The sequence below is a fragment of the Lissotriton helveticus genome, chromosome 7 (assembly GCF_964261635.1).
Source record: "Lissotriton helveticus chromosome 7, aLisHel1.1, whole genome shotgun sequence".
In the NCBI taxonomy this organism is placed as follows: Eukaryota; Metazoa; Chordata; class Amphibia; order Caudata; family Salamandridae; genus Lissotriton; species Lissotriton helveticus.
In genome coordinates, this window is record NC_136068.1 from 1,305,388,225 (window position 1) to 1,305,409,565 (window position 21,341).

The 21,341-nt window shown below is 43.2% G+C and overlaps 1 protein-coding gene across 1 annotated transcript in view; it reads left to right on the forward strand.

Moving 5' to 3' along the window:
- The window catches only part of SPHK1 (sphingosine kinase 1), a 108,014-nt gene extending 92,337 nt beyond the window's left edge, over nt 1-15,677 (forward strand). Inside the window, exons 4-5 of the mRNA XM_078654594.1 lie at nt 6,370-6,485; nt 13,570-15,677. Coding sequence (XP_078510720.1) covers nt 6,370-6,485; nt 13,570-14,440 — 987 coding nt within the window. The 3' untranslated portion in view covers nt 14,441-15,677. The remainder of the gene's footprint in view (nt 1-6,369; nt 6,486-13,569) is intronic.
- The last annotated feature ends 5,664 nt before the right edge of the window (nt 15,678-21,341 follow it).

The following is a 21,341-nucleotide window of genomic DNA, read 5'->3' on the forward strand; positions in this document are numbered from 1 at the left end:
CGCCGCGAACTGGACCTCAGTGGGCGGTTGGGCGTATATTTTTCCAGCTTTAGTTGGAGATACCATGGTCCGCGGCCCTGGAGAGCCGTGAAGGTCAGGCAGTAAATTGTAAAAAAGGATCTTTGCTTCACTGGAAGCCAGTGTAGGATTCTCAGTAGAGGCAAAGATGGAGTGCCCGCCGGTTGGTTCAGAACCAGCCTAGTGGCCGTATTCTGAATGACCTGCAGTTTCCTTATGTGTGTAGCCCCTACCTCAGCGAGCAGAGCGTTTCCGTAATCCAGCCGGCTAATAATTGGTGCCTGAGTCAGCGTTCTGCGATGTGTCATGGGGATAAAAGGAAGGATCTTCCGTAATAATTTTAATCTATAGAAACACGCCCCGGCTACCGAGGAAATGTGATCTTGCATTGTAAGGGTGTGGTTTAATTTGATGCCCAGATTATTCACACTCTGAGATGGCGAGGGGGGCGAGCCTGGTTGTGCTGGCCACCAATCCGGGTACCAGGATTCCTCGGCTTTACCCAACAGCATGACGTCCGTCTTGCTCGGGTTCAATTGGAGGCAGCTATTGGCCATCCAATTTGCGATCTCCATCCTACCAGTGCAAAAACGGAGTCTATCGGCTGCCACGTCTGGCCCGCAGTTGAACACCAGCTGGGTGTCATCGGCGTAAGACACCGTCTCAAACCCCAGGGCTTCCACCACACTCGCCAGTGGAGCCAGATAAATATTAAAAAGGGTGGGGCTAAGGCAGGAGCCCTGGGGGACACCCTTGTCCAGCTGAGTTTTTTGGGATTTATACGGGCCCATGGTGACTCTGCAGCCACTTGAGGGCTAAGCCCTGTATGCCTGCCGCTCTCAACCTCTCCGCGAGCTTAACATGGGAGATGGTATCAAAAGCCACGGAGAGGTCAAGCAGATCCAGGATTGCCGAGCCCCCAGCGTCTTTGGTCATCCTTAGGGAGTCTGTTACCATCAGTAAGGCTGTTTCGGTGCAAAAACCCCGCCGAAACCCAGATTGAGAATGGTGCAAGATGGTGTTTGACTCTAGATACCTTGTTTATGAAGCTCGCCAATATTTTCCCCAATAATGGTAGCAGGGAGATAGGTCGATAGTTACCTAAATCCTGAGGGTTTGCCGCGGGCTTTTTGAGTATGGGGCGGAGAAAGGCTTCCTTGCAGGATATTGGGACCACACCTTCCAGGATTGAAAGATTGAAGATCCTTTGAATGGCGGGGGCCACAATGTTAGAGAGCAATGACATGACCTTAGGGGGGGCAGAGATCTGCAGGTGAGCCTGATTTCGCCACCTCCAAGGCTCTTTGTGTCTCCAGGAGGGAGATCGGGGAAAAAGATTCCAGTGAGCAGTCTCGTTGCCCAAGGCGGTGTCCTGGCCTGCGCTCCAGTTGTGGGGAACCCTGAGCTTGGGTAGGGAAATTGGCATAGATTTTATCAATTTTCTGTTGAAAAAAGTCAGCCAAAGAGTCACATAACTCTTGGGATTCGATGGTTGATGATTTACAAGCATCCGGGGTAGTGAAGCCCTTTACGATGTCAAAAAGGGCTTTCGATGAATTATCTGCCCTTTCGATCTCACTTACAATAAACTGACATCTAGCTGCCTTGAGATTATGATGATAAATCACCAGTGCAGCTTTAAATGACGCCTTTGACTGTAAAGACTTGTTTTGTCGCCATATCCTTTCCAGCTTCTTACAGGCAGCTTTTTCCTGCTTGAGTTCGGGCGAGTACCATTGGGCTGAGCGACGGCTTCGACTGGGTCTGGCCTGTTTATTTACAGGTAAAATGGTATCTAAAACATGTATAATAAACCGTAAGGTTACCAAACAGCCTAATCATTGGACCGTGGGGAACATTTTTTTAATAAATAAATAAATAAACAACCACGTCTTGTCTATTCACATACTTGCCGTTAAGCTCATGTTTTCAGCTCTCCCATATCCTTAGACTGGCATGGCTCTTCATTAAACAGCAGATGCTGCTGTTTCCTTAACATTTGCAGTGTGCAATACGTACATCTGTCACGTTGCATTTCATTGCTATAATTTAATCTGTGTGCCAGTGGTGGCCGGTATGGTACAGGGGTGGAAGGGCGGAACGGGTGGGGCAAGATAGAAGAAATTTAAAAAAATCACTTACCTGATCGGCGCGTCTCTCCCACATCGTGTCTCCTACGCTCGTCTTCCAGGAAGCACTCAGGATCCCTCAAGCTAATCACAACACTGCAATGCAGTGCTGTGATAGGTAAGCACCCAGGCTCCCCTGAGTCAATCACAACGCTACAACGCAGCATTGTGATTGGTCTGAGCGCAGTGGTTTGGCGCTCAGATGGGCAATGTAATACAATTTAGGCAAGCTCTGGGAGCCATAATCCAAGTACTTTCTGATTCTTGGATCCACATCAAATTGGGTGATGGTACTGGAAGTCATGAGGGCCAAAATCTCTCATTTGTTATCCTACAGCAGGGAAATTCTACTAGGTAGGGCCAACAGTTTGCTGAACAAACCTGTCACAAATGAGTTTTTCACCTACCGAAGTCTCTATCTACCGCCCAGATCAGGCTCGAATTTAGCTTCTCCAGCCAACGGGCAGCTAGCCCTGGTGCCTACATAAAGAGGTGATGGACGGCGTGCTGAAACTTTTCAGACACTCATCCCCAGTCACAGATCTGGATTGAATCCATCATCGTTCTTTGGCTCACTTTGCCACCTCAGTTCAGACCCAGCCATATGCAAATCAGTCTTGACCCTGTTCCTAATGGGAACAGTCCAGCCCGAACTGCCAAGCCAGGTCTTCCCTGGACCATAAACAAGCATCCTGGGACCAGTTTTGAGGTAACACCTGGTGCCTTCCTCAACCTCTGTCACAAGCTACAGGGGGCCCGGGCTGGTAGCCTAGCGGCATTGTTATGGTCTCAAAATAGCTGCAACGGGCCAAGTCAAGCTCACAGTTGGTTCCTTGGGAACTGCCACCAACTATTGAACGTAGAAGATCTCTGGGTCAGCAGCCACAGCCAACTAACCTTGTATCAGAAGGTATGTTCGCCTTTGGTCATTCCATTCAGATAGAGCACTGCTTGCAACAGGCAGACATGTCTGGGCAGTCATCAGCAGGTATCAGCCTGCCACCGCATTATCTATTTTGACTGCATGCATCCTATCCATCAGAAGGCAAGATTTATGGGCCTTAGGTTGGGGGGGAGTAGCCATTTCTGAAACATGTAGCCATGAAGTGAATGGTGGTGCTGGATAGGTAATCCGGTCTAGTCAGGTCAACATGTTTCATGCCTGTTTGGTCCATAATGGATCCTTTAGCGTTTCATCAGGACCAGGTGAGGAGGCTGCTGAGGGCAGGTATCAATTCTTGTTTCGAGGAGGTCAATGCTACATCATGAGCCGCTCCTACCACCGTTGAGGCCTCCTGGATAATATTTGGGGTTGGATTTATACATTAAGGTGGTCAATATTGATTGGGTGCCGCCCAGACCACATACCTGAATCAGGTTAATGTCACAGGGTCTACTGGGTGTTGTTGTTTGGATACCATATGTCACGCTTTTAATTTTCTAAACACTCCCCTGGTCCTGACGAAACACCAAAAGGATCCATTAGGGACCAAACAAGCGTAAAACATGTTGACCTGACTGGACCTGATTACCTATCCAACACCACCATTCACTTCAATTTGCAATAACGGACAAACCCTCCTCATTGACAGCAGGATCAATAGTTCCCTCCTTTGCCTAATTTTAAATATACTGTCCGGACCCAGGAATAAATATCTTTGAGGGTACCAGCACAGTATTTTTAATCCACTTGCACCAATCTCCACACACCTGCACTCACCACTGCGGCGTTCCTCTAAAAAGATCTCCAACAAAGAGTCCTCTCGTAGGGCCCATGGGTCAACGCAGCGCCACCCACACGAGGAGCAAAACACCCAATGATGAAGCATGACACCCTGATGGGCATGTGTGGGCAATACAGATAAATGACCCTTCAACAATATTGAAAGTAATTATTGGTATTGGAGATGCCAACTCCTGAGAGAGCGTTATTGACTCTGTGATCCACGTCGTGGTAATACAGATTTACCTGTATTTGACCAGTTTACATATTGAAGAATGTATCCTGGAGTTTAAACAATATTGAACTTTGCTCACTGGATAAGTTGTAGGTATTTGTGCCACTTCATATCGGTCTAGATTCTAACACCAATAATTACTTTCAATACTGTTGAAGGGTCATTTGTGTTTCTAAAAGTCCTGAAGATGGTCTAGTGGATGCAAACAGTTATAGACCGAAATGTCAACAATTACACCAATTTCATAGATCATTGTATCAAAGGCAAAATTGTCTGCAGAATTTAGTTTCATTGCCTTGGAACCATCTGGGAAAAGGTGTTCACAATTGTAATGGAAACGGATATATATAACTGTAACTTCGGGTTGTTTTGTGTCTTGAATTATTTTGTACCCTTTTTTAATTAATGAAATTTGATTAATATAAAATTTTACATTTAAATATATACACCTGTGTGATATATCTTTCTGTGATGATTTGTTTATATGTAAATAATTGGAATTTGGCTTTGGAAATTTGAATTGCAAACTACTTTGATAGAGCTTGCTAACATTGAATGCAATAAATATACAAATATTTGATCCAACAAATCCCTTGTAGGCTCATTTACCCGCTAGTATTTACAATACGGCGCACCATGGCGCAAGAACTGACAGATGCGGAGAAATTCTGATGCATCTGTTGAGGCAAAAGTCATGCATTGCTGGAGTCGTGTCGCAAGCACAATGCAACTCCAGCAAATGCATTTTGAGGCCCATTCCCACTACAGTGCGTCACTCTTGATGCCTGCTTCAAGCAGGCATAAGGTTTTGACACAGTGGCGTCCAAGAAGTGACGCTGTGAAATCTTGTAGATTTCACTGCTTCACTTCTATGAGGCTTTCCTGCGTGGGAACGCCCACCCTGGCATACATTATACCTGACGCAGGTATAATGTGACGCAGAGCTTAACAACGTGATGCATCTCCCTAGTATACGAGTTCAGTGTTTTTAATTGTAATGGTTCTAAGTAACTGTAAACAATAAAGATTCCACTCCATACCACACAATGACACACAATTCCATTCCACTCCATGCCACACAATTTCACTCTAGTTCATGCCACATAATTCCACTCAACTTCAGTCCACTCAATTCAACTCCACTCAATTACTGTCCGCTTCATGCAACACTATGCCACACAATTCTACTCCACTCCAGTCCACACCACACAATGCCACACAATTCCACTCCAGTCTACTCCATTGCACGCACACAATTCCACTCAACAGCAATTTACTCCAAACAATGCCGCACTATTCTACTCCACGCCACACAATTCCTCTCCGCTACATGCCACAAAGAGCCACACAATTACTTGCCTGTCCACACCTCCACAATGCCACAATTCCCCACTACTCCACACAATGTCACACAATTCCACTACCTCCACACAATGTCACACAATTCAATTCCACCCTATTCCACGCCACTCAATTCCACTCCACTTCACACATTGCCATTCCACTTCAAGCTACTCTGTCACACAAAGCCACACAATTCTACTCCAATCCACTCAATGCCACACAATTCTGCTTCACGCCACACAGTTCCACTCCACTTAACACTATGCCACACAATCCCACTTCAAACCACACAATTACACTCCATGCCACACAATTTCACTCCAGTCTACTCCACTCTGTGTAATTCCACTCCTCTTTACACAGTGCCACACAATTCCACTCCTCTCCACACAGTACGACACAATACCACTCCAAGCCACACAATTGCACTCCACTCCATGCCACGCAGAGCTACACGATTACACTCCAATCCACACCACACAATGCTACTCAACTCCACACAATGCCACACAGTTCAACTTCAGTCTACTGCACGCCACACAATTCCACTCCACTCCACACAGTGGCACTCCATTGCAAGCTACTCCACGCCACCCAATGCACACAATTCCACTCAACACAATGCCATACAATTCCACTAAACAAAATGCTATACAATTCCACTTCACTCCATGCCACATAATGATATACAGTTCCACTCCACTCAACACCAAATAATTCCACTGTACTTCCACTTCACTGCACTCCACTCCAGACCACACCACACATTACCATACAATTCCACTCCACTCCATGCCGCACAGTACCTCATCCAGGGGCCCCACAATCCTTAAGATGACACTGTTTACGCCACTCCACTCCACCAAAGTCAAAAGATCTCACATAGGCGAGACCTTACCAATGCTTGCTTGTCTTCGCAGGTGGTGAACGGGCTGATGGAGCGTCCGGACTGGAGTGTGGCCATCAAGAAGCCGCTGGGCATTCTGCCAGCGGGGTCTGGGAACGCGCTGGCCGCCTCTGTCAACCACTACTCTGGGTAAGAAGGCTCGGCACTGCCTGTCTGGCAGCACAATGCCACAAGTCTGGGTGCTTTTGGTAATGGTGCTACTGAAAATTACTGGTATGTGTACGGAAACAGAAAGGGTAAAAGTCAGGCATCATGTAGGGATGAGCTGAGCTGACTGCTGAAGTGTTGGGTAGCCACAGGGGTGCAACACACTGAGAAAACATGGGAAAATCTGGAGACCACGCAGTGTCTGCGTGCCATGACTACCCCGGAAACTTTACAGCTCTCGGGGAGTCTAAATAGAAAAAAAAATTGTGTGTCCAGGTAAAACTCATTCCACGACACTAATGATTGTTTTTATACAGCACTTCATGCTTCTCTTCCGCCATTTGTGAGCGCTGTGAATAACAGATGTTAGTCACTGGAACCCAGTTTATTGGTGTCCAATGTAATGACCTCTGAAGAACAGAAGGGTGGGTCAGTCTTGTTGGAATGACCTGCAGGTAAAAGGGACTAAAGATCAACTAACTGAGCTTGAAAGCTAGTGGAAACATTACACCGTCCCTTACGTATCCCGCTTCATGAATATCAAGGGTCAGAAGGAATATAGCGCCTTGGAACATAGCTCCTGAAGCTATTGTACTTGAACTCAATGGGGTTCTGCCCTCGTATAAGAGGTGCTGCCTGCGTCTGAGTAATACCACATCACTGTAGAGCTGGAGGTCGAGCGATTAGCAACAGTCAGAATAACTAAGAACAGGACCATGTTAGCAGCGAGGGTGGGCGTACCATGCCAGAGGCCTGTTAAAGAGAGGGGAGTACCAAATGCATTCCCTGGCAAAGGCATTCAATCATTTCCTATTAAGCATCGAATGTGGTACCAAATCCGCAGTGTTTCCTCAAAAAGTTAGATTCTGATTTCTGTACAATCAAAGGGGAAGGCAGGCGGCACCTGCAGCGCAGAGTAGTCCGTGCAAGCAGTCAGTATAACCATTGAAAATAAAAGGGTCACAACAGCCAGTAAAACCAAATCAGTATAGTATAACCAAATTACAAAGATGAGGTCAAGATGTGGACTGGGATATTGGTCTCTGATGTGCTAACTTTTGCCTAGTGTCGGGTGCACTCTAGCATCTCACCAAGAACCGATAAGAAGCCATGGACTTGTATAGCCTTATTAATAGACAGCATTCGTTAAGTTTTCACTTACACTTAAGCCTCAAGGGTGACATGTGCAACAAAGTAAAACTGATGTGTCTTTTTTATCTGGATTATACTATATTCGAACAAGAAGGAGGGAGTGAGAAGTGATACAGGGTTCGCTCACCTTCCCAAACATCTAACCATTCAAGAGTAACAGGAGGGAACCCCTACCATGCTTAGCCTGTCTCTCCATACCTACCCATGAGCATCACAATATGTTGGTACAAGGACTATCATCTACTGGGATTCCAAGTAGTATGCTTCATCATAGAGTCCTTGTCCAGCTAGCTAGTGTATCTGAACAGGCTCGACCCTGGTAGCCAAGGGAGCATTTTGGTTATTGGGTGGAATCCTAGATTAAAAATATTCTAGGGTCTCCTGAGGGTTAATTTAATTTTGAAAGGGAACCCTGACAGAGTTAAAAACAGGTGGGGATGCACTAAGGAAACTAGTATCCTCTGTATCCCTGGGGCAACATGTTTCAGCCATCACACCAAAGCATCCCCACCCTGGCTGGCTTTCATCAGGACAACACAAGGATCATGTTAGTATCCTATTTGCATGTATTCAACTGTGAAACTTCCATTTACCATTCTCATACATACCGACCCATTTGTTCTCTATGTGAAAATTTCTCTATAGGTATGAGAGAGACAGAGATAATTAATCAAGCACAACATCCTTACATATATCTGTGTCTGAACAAATAAAGGTGGCTAGGGCACCCATTTGTTGCACAAAACAAGTGTGTTGTTTTATCTTTTACAATGCAATGAACAAGAGTTGCCCACCACAAATAATGGTTTACCACCAGTTTAAACCATAAATAATCAAATGTTTTTAACACACATCTGAGAGGCAACTATCAGAGTGAGTAATAGGATACAAGCAAAGTACTGTTTGCAAAAAGATGAATTGAGAGGTGTTATTCTTGAATCGTTCATTCCTTTATTCGATTTTCATTATCTGCGCAGCCAACGCGGTTTGCCCAGGTGTGGGCTATTTCAGGGCATCTAGATAGAAGTTTTGGGAGCTTTAGTTCATTTTCAATCAATTTCTATATGGCCTGTAGTAGCTGTGCACAATTATTGTTAGATTTGATTGTCTGTGTCATCGACGTACGCCGTATCCTGGTTAAGCGAGGTTGTGCTTCTTGTTGAGTAATCTGATGAAAAAGCGTCAAACTTAACAAACAATTTTGCAAACAGTATTTTGCCTGTAACCTATTACTTGTTCTGAGCCTTCCCTTATGCCCCACTTACTTCATGAAAGTTCTCTTTCCAGCCATTCAAAACCTATTTGGTTCCTCTTTCCCCCACATCTTATCATGGGTCATATTTTCCTGGCCTTAAATACCTAATGTTCCTAGGAGTCTTGTAACCAAGTGCATCATCACATGACTATGTGCTGCTGTCTCATTAGGCAAGGGCCACAGTAGGCTATTCTGCTGCCAATTTCTTAAGTTTTCTATAAAGAATTTCCCAAATGTTCTCAATTTTCAAGAAGGTATTTTACTGCCTATTCATTTGGTATGTGTCGAACAATGCACAAACTTTCTAAATGTGTTGTATAGCCCTTATTTAAATGAAATCAAGCTATTAATTCTCTCTGGGGCTCTATATTTCTTGCATTGTCTGTGTAAATATGTGAATATGTATGCAGACTCAAGATTTTTAAGGGCTATCATTTTCATGTGGTGAAAATATAAAAATATAAAAAAGAAGAGGGATCTTGTGACATGGTTACTCCTATGCTACACTCTTGTACTCTTATTACATGTTATTCTGATCCGGGGTTTCCAGGAATGACCTCTAATCTACAATTTTCATATATAAGGGTTAGTCAGCATTCTGTCTGTAGTAAAATCTATGAGATCTCTTCATTTAATCTTGTTCTATGAGCTTACAAATGGTAGATCTATCTTTGTTCTTTCTCATATAGGGTTATCTCTGGATTTTTGTTTTCCTCTTCTTGTAGTTCTAGTATTATCCATCTCAGGGCCCGATTCACAGAACTAACTTAAAACAAAATCCCAAACCTACTACCATTTTGGTATTCACAGAAGACACTTACTCATTTTGTTATTCACAGAAGGCACTTACTCGTTTTGGTAGGTATGCACAGAAGGCACTTACTCATTAATGAGCAAGTGCCTTCTGTGCATACCAAACTGAGTAAGTGCACTTACTCATTTGGGTATGCACAGAAGGCACTTACTCATTAATGAGTAAGTGCCTTCTGTGCATACCAAAATGAGTAAGTGCCTTCTCTGAATATCAAAATGGGTAAGTGCCTTCTGTGAATACCAAAATGGTAGTAAGTTTAGGATTTTGTCTTAAGTTAGTTCTGTGAATCGGGCCCTCAAGTCCTATTATCAAAAAGTGCTGTGACATTTGTGCTGTACATTGGCCACACCCCAGATTACTAGTGTTCGTAAATTCGGGTCTTTACCTTTCTCATCGCCATGCCTATATACCTATGGTTGCCTGGGCTAGTGATCAGGCGAATGACTTTTGTGGAATTACAATTAGTATGCTTTCTTGAAAACAAGATTTTCTTTAAGTCTAGGTCAATCGTCTTGATCTTTACTGTAAAACTACAGACACTACAATGTCTGCGTGGGTAATGTCTGACCACCTTGGGGAGGCTTCACATAAAGCATGACATCACTCCTTCCCATGTCGGTTTGCGTGGTCTTATATGCACTAAGAGGTCCCTCAATTTGGTCCTGCGTCTGTGTAAGAAGAGTTTTCTATTCTAAGATTGCCGGAGTTTAGAATTCTCCCATTCTTGTTGATGATCTTCTTTATATAATTTGAGGCTGTGTTAAACGTGGTGACACAGATCATCCTCTCCTCTTCCTGAGTTCTCTGAATATTTTCTAAGGGAGCTTTCCTATTTTGATTATGGGCTCTTTTTGTTGACCTATGTACGGTCTTCCCTGGATAGCTTCTTGTTTAAAGTTTGTTCATTTGCGCATCTGCTTGTTTTTGAAAGTTTTCTATTCTACTGCAGTTTTCTACAAAGACATAGGCACTGTCCGTATTGTAGTTTTTTCTCAGTGATCTCGGATGGAAACTGTCAAACATAAGCAGGTTGTTTTTGTCTGTTGGTTTGAGATATGTTTCTGTACGTAGCATTCCATGTTCCACTGTGACTCTTAAGTCAAGGAATACAATTTTGTTATTGCTGGGCGTATGTTTGAATTTCAAATGGGGTCCACGGAGTTCAGTCATGGAAAGAAGTGGGACATTGAATCCTGGCCACCCTCCCACACAATCAAAATATCATCTATATACCTCTTCCATAGGTTTATGTGGTTGACAAAGGGATTACTGGTATTGAGTATTCCCTCCTGTTCTAAATGGTGTTCATACAGACCTGCCACACTTGTGGCAAATATGTGCTGCCCATTGATATTCTCTGTCCTGTTTGAAACAATATCCTGAAATACAAAATAATTATTTGTCAAGGCAATCTTTGCGCATTTCAAGAGGAAATGTTGCGGGGTTCGAAAATTCCAATCTCTAGAGTAGAGGAGTTCCTCCAGAACTGTTAAGGTGGCGCAAACTGGCGTACAGACTCTTGATATCCAAACTTATGAGGAGGCTTTTCTCTGCTTCAAACCATATGTCTTTGAGCAGGCTCAAAAGATCCTTACTATCCTTCAAGTATGTAGGTGTACATTGTACCATGGGGCGGTGGAAGTAATCACAAAACCTTGATAATGGTTCTAATATAGAACCTATCCCTGAAACTATTGGGCAGCCTGGGGGAGGAATTTTGTGCTTATGTTTTGGGCAGGGTATAGAAAGACAGGATTGTTAGATCTATAATCACTATCAACTGAGCTTTGTGTTTTGTGAGATCCAGTTTCCTATTTTGGACTCTTCTACTGTGTTCTTTATTTTTCCCTGAATTGAAGAGGTTGGGTCTGATTCGAGAACTACATAATTGTTCCTGTCCTCTAGTAGGCGAAAACATTCTTGTATGTAGCATTCAGTATTCTGGATCACAATCCCACTTTCCTTGTCTGCAGGTTATCTTGTGATCTCCAGGTAAGATGACAATTCAGATAGTCCTGTATGTTCTAATTGTGACATGTTGTAGAAGGTTGTGATTTTCATTGGATCACTCATTTCCACTTTCCTTGCAACTGCCTGTTCAAAGGCGAGAATTTCTTCTGGTACACTTTATGTAGGGGTGGTTGTTGAATGCGTTCCACCCATGTCCCCTGGATTTTTCTTTCCGTCTACGTCTTTGTTTTCCTTTTTGGTCAGCTTCACTACTACAAGCTTCTAGTTAGAACAACTGCTTGCAGTGGACTGGTAATCCTCGCATTCATTGTCCTTTTCAAACTGGGGTTTGTATTGTGTTGCAGAATATGGATATACTTTCTTGTGGGAGAACCGTTTCATGTCCTTCTGAAGTTTCTGTGCTTTCAACTGAGTGAGGGAATCCCTAAAGTCTGTCATTTCTTGATTGATTTCTTCTAATCTTTTCTTGTATGCCTTAATTGGTACCATGGTCTTGAGTGATTCTCATTCATCTGTATCTTTATGGTCAGGGCATCGGAAAGTCTCTTGGCTTTTTTTATCATAAGCACCAGCCAATCATGGGTCGAGTGCCAGGCTATTAGTGACCAATCTTGTCTAAATGTTGAACCTCCAGAAATAAATTCTTGGTGCATTGTCCCTGGGAGCAACATTAGATTTTCAGTATTCCCTCATTTTCACCCCATGTAATAGCGTCTTAGCCTGTATTATTTTAGGCTCACCCAGGGTCCCCCTGTTCTAATTTCTTTAGTGCATCCTCAGCTGTTTTTAACTCTGCCAGGGTGTCTTTTGAAAATAAAATTGACCCTCAGCGCATCCTAGACTATTTACAGCTAGGATCCCACCCAATTACCAAAGACCTCCATTGGCTACCAAGGTGGAGCTGATCCACATACACTAGGTACTAAAGGCGAGGACTCTATGATGAAGCATACTACTTGGGATCTTAGTGGTTGAGATTCCTTTTAACACTATTTGGTGATCCCCTGTGGTGGTTACGGAGAATTCGGTTAAGTACAGCAGGGGGTTCTCTCCTGTTGTATTTGAATGGTTTGCTGTCTTGATGACATTTACCTGTTAAGTCGAAAGGTAGACTATTTATCCACCTGACTTAACCTATAAATAAACCAATGGACCTATAAACAACCTAATGAACTTGTAAATAACCTACTGAGATTCTACTGGGCAGTCATTACCTTACACTGCCACAACAATGGTTTCAGCCTGGTTGTGCACGGTGCTGTGTAAATATACACACTTTTACTGGTCCTCACTTTGTTCATGCGCTCTACCGCATCAGCAGTGTTATACTGCGTGCACACCCAATATATATTATGATCATTTCAATGAATAACCAAAGTTCAGGTGCAACGCTGTATCAGAATTCTATATATCCAAAGGGCCGTGACATGCGGACAGTCTAGTCCACCAAAAGGCGGATTCGGGGCATTTCCCAGCCTTTGTTACCTGAAAGGGAGGCCATACCAACAGTCTGTATAACTAAATGAAGACCATGCCAGCGGTCTGTAAAACTGTAAACGGGAGCCAAGCCATCAGTCTTTATAACTAAAAAGGAGGCCATGCCAATGGTCTGTATAACTGTGAAGGAAGGCCTTGCCATCAGTCTTTATAACTGAAAGGGAGGCCATGCCAGCGGGTTGTAGTACTGAAGGCCTGGCACAGACAATGGCAGCTCATAGTTAGTCATAGGGAGAGCAGTAGTGGCAGTGTTGACTAAGAAAAAATATACCTTTGTAGTAATCTTTAGCCTCAACAGGTAGCATAGAGAGAGCTTTGGATGCTGCTTCTGTATTGGTTTGATGTTCTTATCTTCTTTTTATGTGTTTTTGTTCTAGGCATAAACAAGTCATGAATCCAGATCTGCTGATCAACTGTACCTTTTACCTCTGTAAGGGCCTGGTGTCCCCGCTGGACCTTGTCTCCATCACCACCGCCTCAGGCAAGCGCATCTTTTCATTCCTAAGTGTGGCATGGGGATTTGTTTCTGACGTGGACATCGAAAGCGAGAAGTATCGAATGCTGGGCCCCATCCGCTTCACCATGGGCACGCTGGTTCGTTTGGCGGCCTTACGCACATACAAGGGTCGAGTATCTTACCTGCCAGCAGAGCAGGACACTGCTTCAGCCTCAATGACCAAACCTGGCCTGTTGGACCAAACCTCATCCCATAGTGAAAGACTCAGCCCTGCTGACCAGGTTCGCCAAAACACTCTCTACAACTTCTGCAACTCCAACAACATGGGCAAAGCAAAGGGTTGTGGAGGGCAACAGAATGGAGGTGACATTTTGAACTTGGAGGACTCACTCATGGCACCTCTGGACCAGCCAGTGCCGACACACTGGACCGTGGTGAAGGAGGAGAACTTTGTTTTGTTCCTTGCCATCCAGCAGTCGCACCTTGGAGCCGACCTCTTCTCTGCCCCCATGGTCACCGGCCTTAGTGACAATCTTATCCACCTTTTCTATATCCCAGCTGGGATCCCAAGGAGCTCACTGCTCAAGCTTTTCTTGGCCATGGAGAATGGCACCCATATGACACATAACTGTCCCCACTTGATTCATGTTCCAGTCAAGGCCTTTCGTATTGAACCTTTTGGTTCCAAAGACATAATAACTGTGGATGGGGAGGTGATTGAGTGTGAGCCACTTCAGGGCCAGGTCCATAGTGGGTTGGGCAGACTTATCAATGGGGGAAGAAAAAGTTAAATGTTTTCTAAGTAATGCTAGAAACAGGTCATGCTAGATCCATATCAGAAGGGACAAAGCCACTGTGACGTAAGTATCTCTGGGATATTTGGAATTTGGACAAAATGTTTGGTTTCGTTAGAAGTGCTGGGAGAGGAGTGTGTAATCATTGTGTTGCAGTTCAAACCTCACACAGAGTTGAGACACTGAGGTCCATTTTTAATTTTCCATGTAATGTAACACAACTACCAAATTTATCCTCTTGCAAAATGGAGACCTATACCTATTAAGCTCACCCTGATGCTGCTATTATCTCCTGAGTTGATGCATTAAAAGACTCCTGCCTTGTGTGCCAACAGCCTCAGTGTTTGCTGCATAGGAATTTATACTGGAAGCAAACGCTTGCAGTACACATTCCTATGTCTAGGCAAAAAAAACAAGATCCAAAGCATTATATGTGTGCTATGCACTTCAGCACTTATGCAATGAATTCTATTTTGAGAAATGAAAACATTTCTCCTTGTTAGCGCCTACTTCAGGGAGGTGGTTGTGATGCAAAACCTGATCTTCTGGCTATATCAGAAGATCAGGCTTTGCAGCAAGACTTATGGGTGTTTGCACTGACTTGCCCAAGAAACATCCCAGTAATGCTCCTTTTGTACAAAGTAGCACAACGTTATTTTTTCACTGAGAAAATGGCATCTTTCTAGCACAAAATGCCTTTTGCATTGGAAAGTAGATACCATGCACTACTTTGTATATCTATGTACTGGTGAAGGGTCTTAGTAAATCTGGGTCTGGGTTTCATTGCTAGGCATTGTCGCGTCTCAGGCTGGCGTGCCTCTAGGTGACTCAGGTTGTGAAGCTATGCAAAAAGAGGCTGGTTCCCAAACGAACACAAAAAAGACCCATCGGATCCCAAAGAAAATGAAGAAATAACGGGAGCGGGTCTATGCTCATGGACATTTGGTTGGGATTAGGTTGTGTATGGTTAACATGTCACACGAGTTGCACAGTCTTGGGCCTATTTACACGCGTGTCTTAGTCCAACTGGTGTAATTGAACTGAATCAAAACTACCTCTAACAGAATTCACTGAATTGTAAAAAAAAACTGGTGCTAGTGGCCTGGAGGTATTGTGTAACAGTATGGCTGAAAACTATTGAGGGCAAGGTGAAGACTTACAGATTGGTTGCTACAGAGAAATCTTTTGTAGTGAAATGCTACTATTTTCTTGAAATAAAGTGTTCACTATTTTTGTCAGATCTCCATTGTTGCTCTCTTGACATACAATTCAGACGGTTCTGCATCTAATACTATCAGCGCACTCCTTACAAGCTCAACGCTCAACAATGGACAGCGGTGTCTAGCAGAGAGTAGGAAAGGACTCCTCAGTTAGCAGCAGGAAAGCAAGCCTTGGTCCAAGAACAACCAGGTGCTGAGGCAATGACTGCAGACTCACTAGTTGGCAATGCCTGTTGTGTTACACACAGAGGCTCTCGGTCCTGAGTGGGTGGTATTTATAAGACTGGTAGTAAACAGTTTAGTACCCATGGCAATTTACCGTCTATTCCATTTGCTTGAAAAACCATCCGAATGTGACAAAAATATCACAGCAGTAAATACTGCTCTGCTGTGTCAGTGCCAAGAAGATAGCTGGAGGTAGCAATACCGAGCAGATACAACCAATCTAAATTTGAAGCAAATGGATCCGAATACAAGGCCAAACAGACTGGTTTTACAAATAGTTACAGAGGGAAATACGTTTTTTATATGCTAATGAACGCATCCTAACGCGTGCAAGAAGCACAGTAGCCATACCATACCAAAGAGCATTGATCTCTTAGAAAGTTTGCCGTTGTGTGAAATGCAGCAGTGGCATAACACTTGTGCCGCGACTCCTAATACTAGTAGTAAAGACAGCCCTAATTGTGCTGCAGTGGATCCCTCCCAACCCTAGGCCCCGGTGCTATTGCACATTGAAACAAAACCATTGCGTTTTAGGCGGATCCCTCCTTTGAACATCTCTTCTTCCTCGTCCAGAAGCCCGCACACTCTGGAACTCAGTGCCTACACAAATAAGAAGAAGCGCCAATTCACCCTAAATTTAAGAGAGAGCACTAAAAACCTGGGTTCTCCAATCTATGTGATCACAAGCTACAGATGAAGAATCATGTAAATTGGAACGTAGGTATGCATGATGGTGTTAATGCTCACATTCTCCTTAGCATCCCATGCTTCTGCATTTCAACATAAGCCAGACCGTTTTTGATGCATGTCTTTGAACTTTACGGATCTCACCCAGCACCTCCCATATTGTACATACTATATTCAACATTCATCCAACCACACAATCTACAAAGCTCTCCAAAGAACCCAATGCAATTTGGAGCATCTCATCATGTTAGGGTATGAACACTATGCAAATCCTACAATAAAAGACATTCAATGGACAACCAATAGATATAGAGTTCCTGTATTAATACCGGTCTCTAATTTATAAACGCCTGCCCCTAATTATAATCATCGATTTGTGACGCACCCAGTCACTAATTATAAAGAAAAGACGTTAGAACTCAAGTGTAATTCAGATTTTCCACAGCAGGGGTGGGTAGAAAATCATGATTTCTTTTAAAGACACGGAGGCCGATATTATGCATATCCTATCCATTGCCAACTCACAGCAGCAACTACAATAAACAAAAAGAACTTAGAATAGGAATCCCAGAACACTCATTCTCTATATAATCTCTTATCTGGCAGCCATCTACCTTCTTTTGCTGCGAACATAAGATCCTTAGGCCTATTAACGCTTGAACATCCCAACAGGAATTGCACTACAAACTGGAACAACTTTCTTCTAGCTCTTCCTCCACTAAAACTTATTTTCTATAGCCACCTGCTTCTAAAAATAAATCTGAAACAGATTATAGGGTGTGCATAACCCAGGGTGGGGTAATATCAGCATAGATGTCTTTAATAAAATCATGATTTTCTACCCACCCCTGCTGCGGAAAATCAGAATTTTATGACAAGGCACGGAAGCCAATATTATGCATGTTTAAAATCTTGCCATAATATCCTTCACTGCACACTCCACTGGCTTAAAATAGAGTTTCTTAAAAACTGATTATGTTGAAAAATCTGCTGCCTCTAAAATACCTGTTAAATTACCTCCCAACAAAAGTGCTTTGGATATCGTATAATCCCCAGCAGAATGTGCTCCAAACCTAGCAAGATCTATTTCGGTTCTTTTCATAACTACCTTTAACCAACAAGCTAACGTGGGTGTAGACACTGTTTTATAAGGATGCATAAAAGAAATTAGTAACCGGGTTTCCACACTGCTTTGCAAATTCTCTGTTCTCCAACCAAGTTTGGATAAAAGATTGTAAGAGCCGGTCTTACCCCTCTGCAGAGACTCAGAGTTGATTGCTTATTCCATACCCCAACTTTTGTTACCCTCCCGCCCCTGCCTTCTATTTTCTGCGACATGTATACTTTTCTATTTGTTTGAATTCAATAAACAGATATTAAACAAAAGATATTGCGAGACGTAGTCTTAGTTCTTCTTCTGATAGTAAAGCAAATCCCCTCTGGAATGTGCCTTCGTGCTATAACCTCAAATACCTTAACATCTGAGACCTTCCTAAACGATATTAGACAAAGCAGCATGACTAACATAAGAGACAGATTTTTTAAATCCAAAAATTAATTCTCTGACTGACTTGCCAAATCTTGCAGAACAAGATACATGTCCCACAAAGAAGAATACTTTGGACCCGGAGGTGCCTTTAACCGCACACTCCTCAACAATCTTTTACCTACATCATGCTATCACACTGACAAACCATCCATCAAATCATGAGCTACCGAAATTGCAGATCTACGAATATTCACCAAACTGTACGATTTCCCCTCTAAGAAAACCTTTGTTAGGAAATCAACTACCTCTGATATGGGATCCAAATTCTGCGAATCACACCAACAAACACATCTCTTCCAAGCCAATCTGTAGGCCTTTGATGTCCCTGGAGCCCAGGACTCCTTGATGAGTTTTGAAGCTTCCAACAATAACCCTGACTTCTGCCAGGATCTCCCAAAATCAACCAACCCATCAACCATAACTGCCCTCGCAGCACTAACTCGTGTGTCTCTCTCTCTGCACTCAATACCAGGCTGCTAAGTCCAGTGGAAGCACTGGTTCAACTGTCAATATCTCCATGACATCTGGATACCATGCCTGGGATGGCCAAAATGGTGCTATCAATACTAATTCTGCATTGTATCCTCTTACTTTCAGCAATAATTTCTGAATCAAAGAAAAGGGAAAGCATAATCATGAAGCTTCCTCCAATCTTACAGAAACGCATCCACTGCTTCCTTCTCTGGGTCCAGTTTCCAACTGTAGATTCTCTGTTTCTGAGCATTCTCCCTGTTCTCAAACAAGTCTACCATAAACAGACCCCACCTGTAGCTGATCGTCACAAACACCTCCGTGTTTAACTTCAAATTGCTGAAATTCTTCAACTCCCTTAAATTCCAGTTCACTATGGTGATTCTCATTCCTGCTATGTACTGTGCCTGACTCATAAAATCCTTGCTCAGACAAAAATGCCAAAAGCCCCTGGCTCAATCCGCTAACGCCTTTGACAATGGTCCTCCCAATTTGTTGACATAATGTACAGCCAAGATATTGTTCATCTTCAATTGAACATAACATTTCACTTGGTCCCTGAAAAAACTCTTGATCGTAAACGAGCCTGCCAACAACTCTAGATAATTGATGTGCATCTTCTTCTCTTGATCCATCCATTTTCCCCTGTTGTCAATGAACCACATCTTGCTCCCCAGCCTCGTAGACTAGCATTCAACTCTATAACCAAATCCAGGTTCGGTCCGAAAATGGCCCTTCCATTCCACTCTTCAAAATTTTCCAGCCCCCATTTCATCTTTCATTTTGTGCCCGCATCTATCTGTACTCTTTGAGAATACCTCACCCCTCTGCTCTGAAACCTTGCCTTCAATATTTGCAGTGCATGATAGTGTAATGGGGCTGGAAAAACTCCCTGAATAGATGCTCATAATATGCGTAAAACTCTGGCTATTTTCCTCAAAGTTATCAATTCCTACATCAACATTCTCCAAATTTCCTTGCGAATCTTCTTCACCTTGTCTATGGGTAACCTCAAAATACATTCCAATGTCCAAATCTGAAATCTCAAACACACTATTTCCTGTGCTGATTCTAGACATGATTTTCTCCTGTTCACCACAAAAACCTAGATCCTCCAGCATTCGAACTGCAAGCACCCTATGTTCTTGTGCCAACTCCTTGCTTTGAAACATAATCAAGATGTCATCAAAATACACTATTAATCAGATTCCTCTTGTCCATAACCACGTTTTTTAAACACCAATGAGCTGACGTCAACACAAATGATTGACTTTTGAATCTCCACATTATCCCCTGCCACTGAAACTTCAAATAATTCCTCTGTTTCTGAAATACTACAACTGTCAAATATACATCTTTCAGATCTAGTTTAGTTAGCCAATCCCCTTTCCTCAAGGGATCTCTCAACATTTGAATCCTTTCCATATTGAAGTCATTGTTTTGGACCCAGTTGTTCAGCTATTTCAAATTTATGACAGGTTTCATGCCTGTGTACTTTTTCTCCACTGGAAAGAGGTTGCTTACAAACCCAGTTTTCAAATCTCTAGATTTATCTATTGCTCCTTTTCTTACTAACTCATTTACCTCCTGATCTACCATTCTCTCCTCTCTATTTGATATGTCAATGCTTTTGGAAGTCATTCTTGTGTTGGGCTTTGAACATAATCTATTCAATACCCACTCACAGTTTGTAACACCTATGGATTTGATGTTATCTCCTTTCACCTGTTTAAAAAATGGGCGAGTTTGCAATTTTTCCAGAGTACACAAATGGTCTTTTCCCAAGCATACCTTGTTGCCTTGCCCTTCTATCTCCTCTATATCTTCTTCTTCCCCTCTGCCTCTGGGGGTAGAATCCTGATGACTGGAATCCTGATGACTGAAATCCTGATGACTGAAATCCACTGGGTCTAATGACACGTGAAAAGGAACTTCGTGTGATCCCAAAACCATGGCCGGGAATCGACCCTTCATTCTCCCAGACCCACCAAAAATCTTCCTAATATCTTTATGGGCCTGTGCGCACAGAGCTGCATTAGTGTTACCTAGTAAACACACTGCTCACTGCACCCATTGACTGCCGTCTCCTGCAAATATGCCCCCTCACAGAAGTCAAATATCTTTGTCCAGGGTTCAAACCCATCAAGAAGGCAGTCTTGAAACACTTATCCAGACCATGTCTGGGATCTGTCCCTGACTTATTCAGGAAAGTTTGAATCTTTGCATCTAATTCAGGTGTATACACCACCTTATTGGCCAATGAAGGTCTTGATCGAAGTCTTGTCCTGACTTCTTTAGGCATTTCACACCAAATCCAATACTCAACATATTCATCTACATACCTAGTTGGAACCCACTGAGGAGAAAGTGGATGCTGAATTGTATGCAGGTCAAACATAAAACCCTCCAGGGGATCCCTCTTTACTCTTTTCTCCTCAGAATCATCTGTATCAGATGAACGTGAAATCGCAATATCACCACTTCTGAAAGATTCATCACAGGCAATTGCTGTGTGTTCTCTCTTACTGGCCATTATAGCCTTGTCACTCAACTCCAACCGAGTTACTATTTGACACCCTTTTTGAGCAAACGCCCCTTTTTACCTTAGAGACTTTCTCTTTCTGAATATGTTTTAATTTCTGATTCACTTTGTGACTACTACCTCCAGCTGTCGCCTTTCCTGTGACCTCATCAACAGACCAAAACTGTTTATCCCCCATTCTATTTATAAACCTTCCTTCTATTT